Source organism: Pantherophis guttatus, chromosome 3 (assembly GCF_059756535.1).
Source record: "Pantherophis guttatus breed Tessera chromosome 3, ASM5975653v1, whole genome shotgun sequence".
NCBI lineage: Eukaryota > Metazoa > Chordata > Lepidosauria > Squamata > Colubridae > Pantherophis > Pantherophis guttatus.
In genome coordinates this window covers 127573757-127589041 of record NC_142065.1, presented here as the reverse complement: position 1 = coordinate 127589041, position 15285 = coordinate 127573757, and the positions used below count along the sequence as shown (strand labels likewise).

General features: G+C 40.6%; 1 protein-coding gene across 4 annotated transcripts in view; it reads left to right on the top strand.

The window, feature by feature from the left end:
* The window catches only part of LOC117662411 (inactive sodium-dependent neutral amino acid transporter B(0)AT3-like), a 36104-nt gene that overhangs the window by 17104 nt on the left and 3715 nt on the right, over positions 1 to 15285 (top strand). For all 4 annotated transcript variants that reach the window (XM_034411826.3, XM_034411821.3, XM_034411822.3 and 1 more), the window contains 6 exons: positions 2996 to 3177; positions 3588 to 3698; positions 4719 to 4831; positions 5503 to 5631; positions 11606 to 11762; positions 13327 to 13531. In XM_034411826.3, the coding sequence (XP_034267717.1) occupies positions 2996 to 3177; positions 3588 to 3698; positions 4719 to 4831; positions 5503 to 5631; positions 11606 to 11762; positions 13327 to 13531 (897 nt within the window). The remainder of the gene's footprint in view (positions 1 to 2995; positions 3178 to 3587; positions 3699 to 4718; positions 4832 to 5502; positions 5632 to 11605; positions 11763 to 13326; positions 13532 to 15285) is intronic.

Here is a 15285-nt window from a genome sequence, read left to right as displayed (position 1 = left end):
TAGCTTCTTTAGAGATAGTTAAGCTACAAATTTGCCACATAGGTAGTACAGTGGTTTAAAGCACCCTGTTATTAACACAGCTGCCTGCAATTACTGCAGGTTCGAATCTTACCAGGCTCAAGGTTGACTCAGCCTTCCATCCTTTCTAAGGTAGGTTAAATGAGGACCCAGTTTGTGGGGGCAATAAACTGACTTTGTATAAATATACAAAAGTATGAAGGCTATTGCTTAACGCATTGTAAGCCGCCCTGAGTCTCCAGAGAAGAGCGGCATATAAATCAAATTAAAAAAAAAAAACTCTCCTTTTTCTTCCTTGGCATATACAAAAACACTGATTGAAGCACATTTTATGAATAGAGATTTGAGATAAATTGATGTTCATACAGGTCACTTTTCTATATGCCTTTTGAGCTGTGAATTCAAGAAAGTTTATTTCCAGATCAGAAGAATGGACCCTTAGACAAAACTAGCAGTAGGCATGGAATCCAACAGTACTGATTTTCTCGGCAATTTTGCAGAAGCTTCTAAAGGAAGGCAAACATTTCTGCCCATGTTTTTTTGTCAATTAAATAGAATCTATGAACAAAATATCAAATGTATTTATAATTTGAGCCTCATTGCATATAAAGATAACTAAGAAGCAACCATCCAGCCTGCTTCGCTTCCTAAGATATATATGGACAATATTCACTTTCTTAAACCTGTTCTTAATAAGGACTCATACTACTTCAAAGGATAGTCCAATACGTTGCTTGATCCTATCCATTCACTTTATCCATTGTATTCTACTTCCCTCAACCTTGCCTAATAATTTTGTGGTCCATCATCCATTTGCATCACATATGCAAAGTATATGAGTTCCACTTGTTGACCATATTGTTCTGAGAACAGTCAGCTTTCATTTGCTCTAGGACTAGCTGATATGCTCCTCTTGTAGGCAATGACATTCTGGTACTCTTAGCAACCATTTCTATATTCTTAATTTGAAGGTGTTTATCTTCTTTACCTCATTCTTTCTACCTGTCCAGATTTCACCAGCATACATTATCCTTAGACAGACCGTTGCTTAAGTATTCTGATTTTTCCTGTCATTGAAAAGTCATTCTCCTTCATAACCTTATTTAAATTTGTTGTCCTCTTTCTCCCTAAGATTAGTCTTCTCCAACACACTGTCCATCTATTATATGTCTATTATTCTTGAGGCCAAGAAAACAAAACTTCACTGTTTTGAAATCATATATTCACTAAGGGTGCCTTTCTCCTTTTCAATTTTAACATTAATCTGGGTTTGTTTTTTCTTTCCACTTTTTACTGCTGTGATAATCATAAATGTTTATTCTGATCTCTCTCTTACCCTTGTTCAAGCAAGTAATAAACTTCTAGATGCTAATAAACTAGCGAGCCATAAACTGCAGATGGGAGGCAATTGGCTAAGGTGGTTCATTTACCATTGTCAGACTGCCTTTGCCCTAAATTGGCTGTGAAATGATTATGATTCAAGCAACAGGAAAAAGATATATCCTTTCCTATATCAGTCATATTGTTGACAAAATAGGTTTTAAGTGCTGATGCACTGAAGAAGCTCTTTAGAATAGGGGGAAAAAAGAAGAAACAATGCTAAAAGTGCCTGTATCGTGAGGCAGATTAGACTTGGAAACCAAAAGCTATGGATATTAAAACTACTTTTATTACAGAGTTACAGTAACAGAATTTTCTAAGCCTGAAAATGCCCTTCCCCCCGCCTTTATCTACAAATTTTTTTTAAAAAAATAAAATCCTAGGGAAAGTCAAGTTTGAGGTGTTTCCTCAAACTAGATTTAAATAAATTAATCTGGACTCAGATTTCTCTTATCTGTTTCTTTGTTGTATCTCTTCCTCATATAACTCAAGATCATTCTTACATTCCATTACTGTGCCTGTCTGGGTTTTGATATTTGCCATTAGACCACTCAGGAAAATATGTTTGTCACAGGAAATATATGATGGTACTTAGAAAGTTATGATAAAATGCAGCTCCAACATCTTTTTTTAAAACACAAGTTCTAATAACAACAACTGAACTGCATTGTAGAAAAGAATGTTGGAGAGAGATTCTGCTTGGCACGATGACTAATGAGGGTTTATAAAACATCATGAATTCAAACCATTTGAATGGAAGCAATTGTTTTTCATTACAAATGGTCTCTTTTGACCATTTTGGTTTTGGAGCTAGAAACATATTTTCAGCAAGGCACAAATTTCCAAGTTGATAGAAAAAGCCTGTTGTAAAAGTGAAACTTGTTTTTGAAGACTTGAAATGGGACATTTTGAATTCAAAACAGTCACTTTCAAATGTTTCTAATTCTAAATGTTTCATTCACATTACTTAGTTGTTGTTGTTGGCATGCTGTGTATAATTAATATATGACTAATATTATATATTCACGGGACGTGGTCGCTCAATGGCTAAGACGCTGAGCTTGTTGATAGAAAGGTCGGCAGTTCAGCGGTTCGAATCCCTAGTGCCGCGTAACAGGGTGAGCTCCCGTTACTTGTCCCAGCTTCTGCCAACCTAGCAGTTTGAAAGCACGTAAAAAATACAAGTAGAAAAATAGGGACCACATTTGGTGGGAAGGTAACAGCATTCCGTGCGCCTTTGGCGATTAGTCATGCTGGCCAAATGACCATGGAGACATCTTCGGACAGCACTGGCTCTTCGGTTTTGAAACGGAGATGAGCACTACCCTCTAGAGTTGGAAACAGCTAGCACATATGTGCAAGGGGAACATTTACCTTTAATATTATATATATGGTGTATTAACTAACCATGTAACTAATATTAGGGAATTTAGTTAACTTAACTCCTCTTAACTTAGAGGAGGCATTCAAAAATATAAAGTACTACCTTCTGCCTGCATTGGGGGAAAAAACTGTAAGCACTTCATCTTTGAATTCATGAAGCAATGTGAATGATTAGTACCTCTAAGAGTCTTATTTCACGTGTCTCTTATTTTAGAGCTCATCAAAGAATGTGAGCTTAGCTCTGAATCCAATTACTTTTGGTACAGATACACACTGAACATCAGCACGGACATCGCACAGACTGGCCCTTTTGTTTGGTGGTTGATTGCATCTTTGGCCAGTTCCTGGATTATTGTTTACCTCTGTACACTTAAAGGAATTGAAACAAGTGGAAAGGTGAGGAGTGTCTTTTTCCCAGATGGTTTTTGACTAGCCAACTAGCCAAATACTAACTGATCCTGACCCTGCATAGATTCCTTCTCAGGCATGGTCAGTCACATAACCTCACTGCAATAATTATTATAGTGGGATGTAACTTAAAGAGTTTCTGATTTCCCCCATGGAAGGGGGAAAGGGTAGATCCTCTGCAGCCCATGTTCATTCCCCCAGCGTTCCATTTATTGGATCCAGGGCACTTCATTATTTTGTTGTTAAAAAATTCAGTGGTAAATCATCCAGATTTTGGCAGTTTGAGTTGTGTGTTGGCAGAAAGTTGGTCCATGGTGTGAATAACATGGCTGGACTGTGGTGGGAACATTAACTAGGGTGTCTGTAATGATTTCCTTCTGCTTTTCCTCTCTGTGCAGGCAATTTATGTTACAATCCCTTTTCTATATATAACTTTAACTATATTCCTTATTTATGGACTGACTCTTCCAGGAGCTATTCAAGGGATAATTCATCTGTTCACTCCTGATGCAAGTATATTCCCATTGAATTTCTAGCTGCTTTTAAGAGTTAATTATTTTATTGAGCCTGATCTAAACTTCTAGTTCTCTAACAATTTCAGTTTCAGAAAAGAGTTATTCATAATTTTTACCCACTGAAGCTGCTAGAAGCTATGCATAGAGGGGTGGGAACTGGGAAGTATGTGTGGGGTACTCAGAAACCCTGACACCTGCACAGAGCTCTATGAATATGATCCTCTGTATCTCAGCCACCATCTATAAGTGCTGAACTATGTAATCAGTTTTGTAATTTCTTTGCTTATTATACCTTATTTAGAGAAATTTGGAATTTATTAGTGTTACTAATGTTAACCAATGGTTGACTAGGCACATGGATTGGAAGTAGCACTTAACAGTGAGTGATCCACTAGATAGTGTTGAAGGTCTCATTGATCACAACTGGTATGATCAGTCATTAGAAATAATAGGAAGATTAGATTTGTAGGGCCATAGATTTCACATTCCAGCATCAGATTTTATATGCTTTCTACAGCAACCTGTTACCTACCTTTATACTCTTCATTTATTCATTTGCTTCCTAGTTGTGCACCAGATCCCTAACATCATTAGGAAAGCTGTAATTATTTTTTAGCTGATGTTACCTTTCCTTTAATTTTTAGGATCTCACCAATTTATACCTCACCAGTGTTAGAAAGAGAGATAAATCATACACCTACATATACCATATATGGTATATATGGAACACTTAATAAGCATGCTTTTAGTAAATTTATTCATAAATAAGTTCTATAGTCTATTTAATATTTAAGGTTTATTTTTATAAGTAGCTTTAAATTGGGGTGTTGTATCTATAGCATTATAGTAAACCATTTCTTTTATTGATTTTAGAAACATTTGTGATTTTAACTTGAATCTTGTAACCTCTTATAGTAATTACACAAAATGCTGGTTAGGGACATAACATAAAGATGATAGCTAATGGGATGCACTGTATTTTCTACTTCATTTTTATTTTTAATGTTTTAACAGTTCACAGTCCTAACAAATCCACGTATATGGCTTGATGCAGCCAGCCAGTGTTTCTTCTCCCTTTCTTTAGCACTTGGAGGACATATAGCATTTTCAAGCTACAATCCACAAAAGTAGGTGTAATGTAGTTTAATACTGTATATCTTAACCCAGTGCTCAACATATGGAAATTTTATTTGTGTCAGTAAATTCAAAATCATTTTTTACACCCATAGTAAGTGAAAAGAAAGAATTTAAGCAAAATTAGCTTTTCTTGCTCCTTTGTAGCAACCTGTACATTCAGTGTAAAGTTATCTTATTTTGTTGCCTAAAGAAGGGACCATATTTAGGTCAATATCCTTTCAAGTAACCCTAAGATTATTTCCAGGAGCAACTGAACATAACTATGTAGTTGTTTTTTTTTTGTTTTTTTTTGGAAGTGAATGGAATTTTGCTAGTATCTTCTATCATAGTTCTTTTTTTTTTTTTTACTTCTCAGTCTAGCCTAAAGCTCTAACATTTTTTGGTGATTTCCTGATCCTGCTAACTAATACAACTGCTTAACTTCCTGCTTAATTTCTAACTCCAGACAAGGTAGTTCATTACAACCACCTGAGTCGATTGGCCTAATAAAATAAAATGTAAATTTCATCTGCTGCATCTATGAAGTGTATCATAAACTTAAGGATACCTTAGTTCACATTTACAATTAGACCAGTGATTAGAGTTCTGACATAAATGACAATTTTCATACTTAGTACTGCCTGTTGGAAAGTTTAATCTGTTTTATTTCTTTTTCTTCTAGAAATGACTGTCAAAAAGATTCTGTCATAATAGCCACAGCGAACAGTTTAACATCTATATATACCTCAATTGCCATCTTTTCAATTCTTGGGTTCAAAGCAACAATAAGCTACTGGGACTGTTTGGATGGGTAAGCTATTAAAATAATTTAACATTCAATTCTCACTTTAATTTTGCTTTGCATTCCATATTATTTTGTTAGCTTCCATTATGATTTAACTACTTTGAGGAGTGCTACAGAATGGATGAATACAAACCTAGAGGAATTCATATAATTTATATAATAGTACATTCCAGTATTTTTAATTCTGGGTAACTTAAAAAGTCCCCTTCATGGATTACTGCCTTGTCGTGCAAAGGGGCTTGTGTAGCTCAATGAAGCTATGAGCTATACTGTGCAGGGATACCCAAGATGGACAGGTCATAGCAGAGAGTTCTGACAAAACGTGATCCACTGAAGAAGGAAACAGCAACCCACTCCAGTTTCTTTGTCATGAAAACCCCATGGACAGTACCAAAAGGCAAAAATATATGATGCCGGAAGATGTGCCCCTCAGGTTGGAAGGTGTCCAATATGTTATTGGGGAAGAGCAGAGGGTTAGTACTAGTAGTGCCAGAAAGAGTGAAGCAACTGGGCCAAAGCCGAAAGGAAGCTCAGCTGTGGATGCATCTGGTGGTGAAAGGAAAGTCCAATGCTGTAAAGATTTTTTCTCCATAGGAACCTGGAATGTAAGATCCATGAATCAAGGACGTCGTCAAACAAGAGATGAAAAGACTGAACATTTAATTTAATTCAGATGACCATCAGGTATACTACTGTGGGCAAGAATGCCTCAGAAGAAATGGAGTAGCCTCCCTAATCAATAAAAGAGTAGGAAAAGCAATACTGGGATACAATCCCCAAAATTATAGAATGATCTCAGTTCGAATCCAAGGCAAACCATTCAATATCACAGTAGTCCAAGTCTATGCCCCAACCACTGGTGCTGAAGAGGATGAAATTGACTGGTTCTATGAAGCCCTACAGCACCTTATAGAATTAACACCAAAAAATGATGTCCTTATCATTATGGGTGATTGGAATGCTAAAGTAGGAAGCCAAAAGTAGGAAGCCTTGGAGTACAAAATGAAGCAGGGCACAGGCTGATAGAAATCTGTCAAGATAATACGATGGTCATAGCAAACGCTCTTTTCCAACAACACAAGAGATGACTCTATACATGGACATCATCAGACCGTCAACACAGAAATCAGTTTGACTATGTGCTCTGCAGCCAAGGATGGAGAAGCTCTATACAGTCAGCAAAAACAAGATCGGCAGCTGACTGTGGCTCAGATCATGAGCTTCTCATTACAAAATTTAGACTTAAATTGAAGAAAGTAGGGAAAAGCACTAGGCCACTCAGGTATGAACTAAATCATATCCCTGATGAATATACAGTAGAGGTGACAAATAGATTTAAAGAATTAGATCTGATAGACAGAGTGCCTGAAGAACTAGGGACAGAGGTTCGCAACATTGTACAAGATGTAGCAACTAAAACCATCCCAAAGAAAAAGAAAGGCAAGAAAGCAAAATGGTCGTCTGAGGAAGCTTTGCAAATAGCTGAGGAAAGAAGGGAAGCGAAAGGTAAGGAGAAAGAGAAAGATGCACCCAGTTGAATGCAGAATTCCAGAGAATAGCTAGAAGAGATCAGAGATAAGAATGCATTCTTAAATGAATAGTGCAAAGAAATAAAAGGAAACAATAGAATAGGGAGGACCAGAGATCTCTTCAAGAAAATTGGAGATATGAAGGGAACGTCTCATGCAAAGATGGGTATGATAAAGGGCCAAAATGGCAGGGACCTAACAGAGGCAGAAGAGATTAAGAAGAGGTGGCAAAATTACACAGAAGAACTATACAAGAACGAGCTTAACGTCCCTGATAACCACGATGGGGTGGTCACTGACCATCCCATCGCCAAACATCCTAGAACAGGCATCCTCAAACTATGGCCGGGCTGGATATGGCCCACTGATACAATGTTTCCAGCCTGCGCAGTGGCGGGATTCAGTCCCGCCCCCTGCCCTGCCACTCCCACCCACTCCTCGCATGGCTGGCTTTTCCTGGCTGACGGGGGCCTGGGGAAGAGCATTTGCAGCATTTCCCCATCCGCTACCAGACCCAACACGCGGCACCCGACCGGGCTTCCCTGAAGCATCACAGGGGGTTGGGTAGGAAACAGCCACCCCTTCCTGGAATTTGGCTGCAACCCTCCCTCTCCAGTGGCAGAGATGGCTGTTCTCCTTCAGGAGCAGGCAGCCAAGTGGGAGAAGGATGGGCAACCAAGCAGTGGGGGAGTGGGGGAGAAGGCAGGGGCTGTTGCAGCATCCACTCCCTAGCTCGCTCGGTCTCGCCAGCCCCACTTTACCAACAGGTGAATGAGCTTGGAACGGAGATGCAGCAGGGAGGGCTGCAAGGCAGAAGATTGCCATCAGTCCAGGGAAGGGACCGCAGGAGGAGCTCTGTCACTTGGGCAGCACCCTGAAAGCGCTGTGGAGCTCACGGAGGTCCATTAGGCCAGTGCCATAAGGCAAAGCGGCCAGCTAGAAAGACTGATTAGAAGGGGTAAAAACATGACCATTCCCAGCAGGCAAAAGGTGGCCACCATGTGTGGGGAAAGCTTGATCTTCATCAGCGCTATGGCCGCCAAGACCAACTGGGATTGCGTTCCTCCCTCCCATTTCTGCTGGGCCTTGGCAACCAGGGCTCCAATGGGGATCTGGCTTTCTCCACTCACGGTGGCCGCAGCCTAGTTTACCTGTGCAAGCTGCTGACAGCCTCGGTGGTGCACGAGGGGAACGTGCCTTTCTAACTGGTCTCTTTGCCTCTTCGGGCTATGTGGGTCTGCTGACTGGCGGCAGAGTTGCCACCCAGGAGCTGCCAGGGATAGAGACTCCCGATGATGTGCCTCCTTCAATGAGGCTGTTCGTCAAGGAGAGCAGATCTCCACCCTGTCCTGTGAGGCAGCAGCTTCACAGTGCTTTTGGGGCGCTGCCTGAGTGCCGCAGTTCCTTCAGATGGAGCCCTGAGGCTGCAGTCCCTTCCCTGGACTGAAGGCAGTCTTCTGCCTTGCACCCTCTCCCCGCATCTCCGTTCTGAGCTCGTGCGCCTGTTGGCAAAGTGGGGCTGATGAGACGAGATGAGAGCGAGCTAGGGAGTGGCTGCGAGGGAGGCGGGAAGGGATGGTTACCCAGTGGACCAGCGCTGCTGAGCCCCCGTCTTGGGGCTTCCTTGCCATATCCACTCCAATCAATCCCTGCCCAGTCCAATTCTGCCTTCCAGATGTGTGGAGCCCTTGCCCGAGCCTGTTGCACGTGTTTGGCACGTGTGGAGGAAGCTCAGGCCAGTGAGATTCCAAAAGCAGATTGAAACTGCCGCGATGCGAATGGAATGGGATTCAGCAAGGTTTTTCTTCCCCACCCCGATTTGCTCTTGTAGAAGACTTTTTTTTTCCTGACAGAGAGATGAGAGAGAGAGAGAGAATGGAATGGAATTCAGCAAGGTTTCTCTTCCCCACCCCCATTTGCTCTTCTAGCACACTTTTCTTGAGCGAGAGAGAGAGGGAGGGAGGGAGAGAGATGTTGATTGTAACCTCCTTAGGGCTGAGAAGAATTGCTGCAAAACTGAGTTTTCTGGACACTAGACTCGTAAACAACTTAAAAAATGATCTAGTAAAAAGGAAAGTCAAACAGAAGCAAATAAAACACTCCCAGGAAGAAAACAAAGTAAAGTTTAATTTGTGTGTATTATTTAATGGACTGCTAAATTGGCAAAATGGACTGCTAAATTGGCCATGCCCACCCAGCCACCCACATATCCACCAAGCCATGCCCACCTAGCCAGTCCGGCCCCCCAACAGTCTGAGGGACCCTGTAGTGGCCCCCTGTTCAAAAAGTTTGAGGACCCCTGCTATATACTGTCGGCCTGCCTATTTAACTTATATGCAGAGCACATCATGAGAAAGGCGGGGCTAGATGAATCAAAAGTTGGAGTTAAGATTGCCGGGAGAAACATCAACAACCTCAGATATGCAGATGATACCACTCTAATGGCAGAAAGCGAAGAGGAACTAAAGAGCCTCTTGATGCCGGTGAAGAAGGAGAGTGCAAAAGTTGGCTTGAAACTCAACATTACAAAAACTAAGATCATGGCATCCGGCCCTCTTAATTCCTGGCAAATAGATGGGGAAGAAATGGCAGTAGTGACAGATTTTATTTTCCTGAGCTCCAAGATCACCGCAGATGGGGACTGCAACCAAGAAATTAAAAGACGCTTGATCCTGGGGAGGAAACCTATGGCAAATCTAGACAACATACTAAAAAGCAGACACATTACCCTGCCAACAAAAGTGCGTATAGTCAAGGCTATGGTTTTCCCAGTTGCAATGTATGGCTGTGAAAGTTGGACTATAAGGAAGGCTGAGCGCCAAAGAATTGAGGCCTTTGAACTATGGTGCTGGAGAAGACTCCTGCAAGTCCCTTGGACTGCAAGGCGATCAAACTGGTCAGTCCTAGAGGAGATCAACCCTGACTGCTCTTTAGAAGGCCAGATCCTGAAGATGAAACTCAAATACTTTGGCCACCTAATGAGAAGGAAGGACTCACTGAAGAAGAGCCTAATGCTAGGAAAGATTGAGGGCAAAAGAAGAAGGGGACGGCAGTAAATGAGGTGGCTGGATGGAGTCACTGAAGCAGTTGGCGTGAGCTTAAATGGACTCCAGGGGATGGTAAAGGACAGGAAAGCCTGTCCATGGCCTTCATGGCTTGTCCAAGGCCTGTCCATGGGGTCACGATGGGTCGGACACGACTTCGCAACTAACAACAACAACTTAAAATGTTAAAACGGCACAGCTGTGATCATCAGAAGCTTTTTTAAACTTTTTTTTACTTTTTTAAAGCATTTTTTTACTACCTATTTGCCTGAACCAGTAGTAAAAAATGCTTTAAAAAAGTCACGCCCATCCAGCCACATGACCCCCCCCAAGCCACACTCACCAAGCCACGCCCACAGAACCAGTAGCAAAAAAATTTACATTTCACCACTACTTGGTTGTTACATAAGCGAATGGGACAGCTATGCTAGAGTCACATTTCATTAAAAAGAAATGGCCACTCCAAAAGAATTGGTTCCAGGACAGGAAATATGGCACATGAAACATTTTTTGACTCAACAAAGATATTTTTGCCTCCACTTCACATAAAATTTTGACTATGAAAAATTAATTTTCAGCATTCTCTTCTGGAAATATTCAGCTAAATGGAACTATTATAAAATTAAATATAATCAGATTTCCTTCCTTCCTTCCTTCCTTCCTTCCTTCCTTCCTTCCTTCCTTCCTTCCTTCCTTCCTTCCTTCCTTCCTTCCTTCCTTCCTTCCTCCCTCTCTCCCTCCCTCCCTCCCTCCCTCCCTTTTCTAATCACCTGATGTTCTGAAATTATTACAGTGTGTGAAACCTTTTTAAACTTTTGTGTGCCTGGAACGGGAAGCAATTATTGTACTTCCCAGGATTTAGAAAATAGACAGCCCAAAACTGTGTTGACTGCGTTTTTTGGGGTGAGTGGGATCAGTGAGCAGCATTCATATCGAATTACTGACTCATATTAACTGTTTAATAACAAGATTTTTTTTACAAGTACTGCTTTCAAGGCACATATCTATTTATCTTCTATTATTTTATTCTCTTACTTCTATTTTTATTTATTCTGTCTTTTATTTCTGTTTCCTAAGTAAATAAAGTTTTGCATGTGTCTCTTTTATGCTTCTTCTGCTATTTTTACCCTTAGATTTTTTTTTTATTTCCTATAATACACGGGTTACGTGTTGCTTTCCATTCACCATTTCATCAACCTTAGGCAGTTAGGCTAGTGGTAAGGAATCACGATGTGTAATTCAATATTTGGAGTGTCTTCTGTTGCCCACATATATGCTATGTGGGTGATGCTATTTGGCTATATGTAAGCGTGAATACTCAAAGTGATAGCAATTAGGAGCAAAAGTTGGCTTGCTAAACATGGTAGCAATGCAAATAATTCATACCTTTTTGGATTTCCACAACAGTAATATTGAATTACTCACAACTACATTTCATTTGATGAAACAAAGCATTTCAAGACAGAACTATACACTCTGGCTCGAGTCTCTGCTCCAAGCTGCCCCATCAAGAGTTTCTGCTCTCAAGCTGCAAAAATGTGATCTTCAACATTTTCTTGATAAGGTACGGTAAGCATATTACTGAGAGGTCCTTTTTTCCTATGAAAGAATGCTATGGATTCCTTGTACACGTAGTCCTTGACTTACAACAGTTCATTTAGTGACTGTTCAAAGTTTCAATGGCACTGAATAAGTGAGTTACGACAGTTTTTCACATTTCCGACCATTGCAGCATCCCCATGGTCATGTGTGCAGACGCTTGGCGACTGATTCAAATTTATGACGGTTGCAGCGTTCCAGAGTCATGTGATCCCCTTTTTGTAACCTTCTGACAAGCAAAGTCAGCGGGGAAGCCAGATTCACTTAACAACCACTTGACTAATTTAACAACTGCAATGATTCACTTAACAATCGTGGCAAGAAAAGTCATAAAATGGGGCAAAATGCACTTAACAAATGTCTCACTTAGCAACAGAAATTTTCAGCTCAATTGTGGTCATAAGTAGAGGATTACCTGTATTGGGATCATTTTCCCCCTCTCTTTTACCTAAGCCGCTTTGTCTGCACTGAGAGCATATTGAGAAGTGTACACCAGCAGTGAGATTCAGAGAGCCACTTTAGCAATGGAAAAGGCTTGATCAGACCAAGTATTGCTACCAAATTGACCAATTTCCCTTTAGGTGCTAGTTTCCATTCAAGACTTTTGTATCAAACTGATGCTGGTATGTATTCATTGGATTTGAATTTTCATCCAGTATTCCTATGCCGTAAATATCTTAAATTCATGTTCATTGACTGCTTACCTGGATAGTTTTTCTATTTAAGCAACATCCTGTGAAGAATGTGTAATGAGAAAACTGGTATGTTAGGGGAAATGTTTTCAGACTAGCTTTTTTTACATAGCTTTCTGTTTCAAATTAGTTGAGGGTAATTTTAAAGTCACATTCTCCTTCTGTATATTCAAAGAGAAATGTATACAATTTGTTTCTTTGAGAAAAGTGGCTACGTGACATGATGAGAAATTGATTTTAAAAAAATCAAATGCCAGGATTGGAATTTTTTTTCTTCATAATAATTTTCATTTTATGAAACTAATTGTTATGAGATTCAGGACAGTTAAAAGACAGCGTTCTTTTTATCCAGTTAAAACGATGTGTTCAAAAAGGCAAATCTGTTCCAAAGGTTCTTATGATACTCTGTAATGCAACCCCGCTTTTTATAGTGATGGTTCTATGGCCATCTTTGCTAGACATACTGAAAATGAAGGGTGGGGCATAGCAACCATGTGAAATGTATTTCTGTTAAAGGTTTTTTATTTACTTAGTTTAGTTCACTTATTTACTTAGTTTACTTATTTATTTCCTGGAAAATAAAATAGTAAACATATCCCCACACTGGTATCTCTAATAACCTCCACTTTTTAAAACTATTTTAAATTAATCACATTTCGCAGGTTTTAGCTGCTGGGAAGATATCCTTGCCCATGCCTGGATTTTCATTTTCTAGATGGAGATGCTAAATTTTAGTCCACATTGATTAACCAGTCAAGACTTGCCTTTGCAAAATAACATTTACAGATGTGTGTGGCCGATCAGATTAATTGCCTATTCCATTTTGAAATTTTGCAGAGTGCTTCTGGGCCTGGCCTGGCCTTTATTGTATTCACTGAAGCTGTAACAAGGATGCCTGGAAGCCAGATATGGTCAATTCTGTTTTTCCTCATGCTCTTCTGCCTGGGACTGTCTTCTATGTTTGGACTCATTCAGGGCATCTTAACTCCTTTCATAGAAATTCCTCTTGTGTCAAAATACTTACGCAAAGAAGTTTCTTGTGGTAAGACTGCCTTTGAAAAGAGTTTCAATTTCAACTTTTTTTCCTTTTTTTTTAAAGTTGCGGACAGTGCTATTGAATATTTACCTGATTACCTAACTATAGTGCTTCAAGGTAGTCCAAGTAAAGTACGGATGGGCCTTTGAAACTGCTTCTCCAGGTACCTCATTTGGGTGACAGGGGTTCAACCAAAGCCATTCCCAAGGAAGTTCACTTTCAACTGCCCCGTAAGAGTTTCCTTCCCCACTTCATTAGGATGTGTGAGTGTGGACATGGGGAGAGAGCGGGAACATCCACGAGTGGATCTGTGATATTAAAATAGCAGCCACAAGTACATGATTCAAGCTCTACTCCTTAGTATATACAGTATACAGTGGGGCAAAAAAGTATTTAGTCAGCCATCAATTGTGCAAGTTCTCCCACTTAAAAAGATGAGAGGGGCCTGTAATTGTCATCATAGGTAGACCTCAACTATGAGAGACAAAATGAGAAAACAAATCCAGACAATCACATTGTCTGATTTGGAAAGAATTTATTTGCAAATTATGGTGGAAAATAAATATTTGGTCAATATCAAAAGTTCATCTCAATACTTAATAATTACTGCTATATATCCTTTGTTGGCAATGACAGAGGTCAAACGTTTTCTGTAAGTCTTCACAAGGTTGGCACACACTATTGCTGGTATGTTGGCCCATTCCTCCATATAGATCTCCTCTAAAGCAGTGATGTTTTGGGGCTGTCGCTGGGCAACATGGACTTTCAACTCCCTCCAAAGGTTTTCTATGGGGTTGAGATCTGAAGACCAGCTAGGCCACTCCAGGACCTTGAAATGCTTCTTACAAAGCCACTCCTTGGTTGCCCGGGCGGTGTGTTTGGGATCATTGTCATGCTGAAAGACCCAGCCACGTTTCATCTTCAATGCCCTTGCTGATGGAAGGAGGTTTGCACTCAAAATCTCACGATACATGGCCCCATTCATTCTGTCCTGTTCACGGATCAGTCATCCTGGTCCCTTTGCAGAGAAACAGTCCCAAAGCATGATGTTGCCACCCCCATGCTTCACAGTAGGTATGGTGTTCTTTGGATGCAACTCAGCATTCTCTCTCCTCCAAACACGACGAGTTGTGTTTCTACCAAACAGTTCTACTTTGGTTTCATCTGACCATATGACATTCTCCCAATCCTCTTCTGGATCATCCAAATGCTCTCTAGCAAACTTCAGACGGGCCTGGACATGTACTGGCTTAAGCAGGGGGACACGTCTGGCACTGCAGGATCTGAGTCTCTGGTGGCATAGTGTGTTACTGATGGTAGCCTTTGTTACGTTGGTCCCAGCTCTCTGCAGGTCATTCACTAGGTCCCCCCGTGTGGTTCTGGGATTTTTGCTCACCATTCTTGTGATCATTTTGACCCCACGGGGTGAGATCTTGCGTGAAGCCCCAGGGAGATTATCAGTGGTCTTGTATGTCTTCCATTTTCTAATTATTGCTCCCACAGTTGATTTCTTCACACCAAGCTGCTGCAGATTGCAGCCTCTATTGCAGATTCAGTCTTCCTAGCCTGGTGCAGGTCTACAATTTTGTTTCTGGTGTCCTTTGACAACTCTTTGGTCTTCACCATAGTGGAGTTTGGAGTGTGACTGTTTAAGGTTGTGGACAGGTGTCTTTTATACTGATAACAAGTTCAAACAGGTGCCATTAATACAGGTAATGAGTGGAGGACAGAGGAGCCTCTTAAAGAAGAAGTTACAGGTC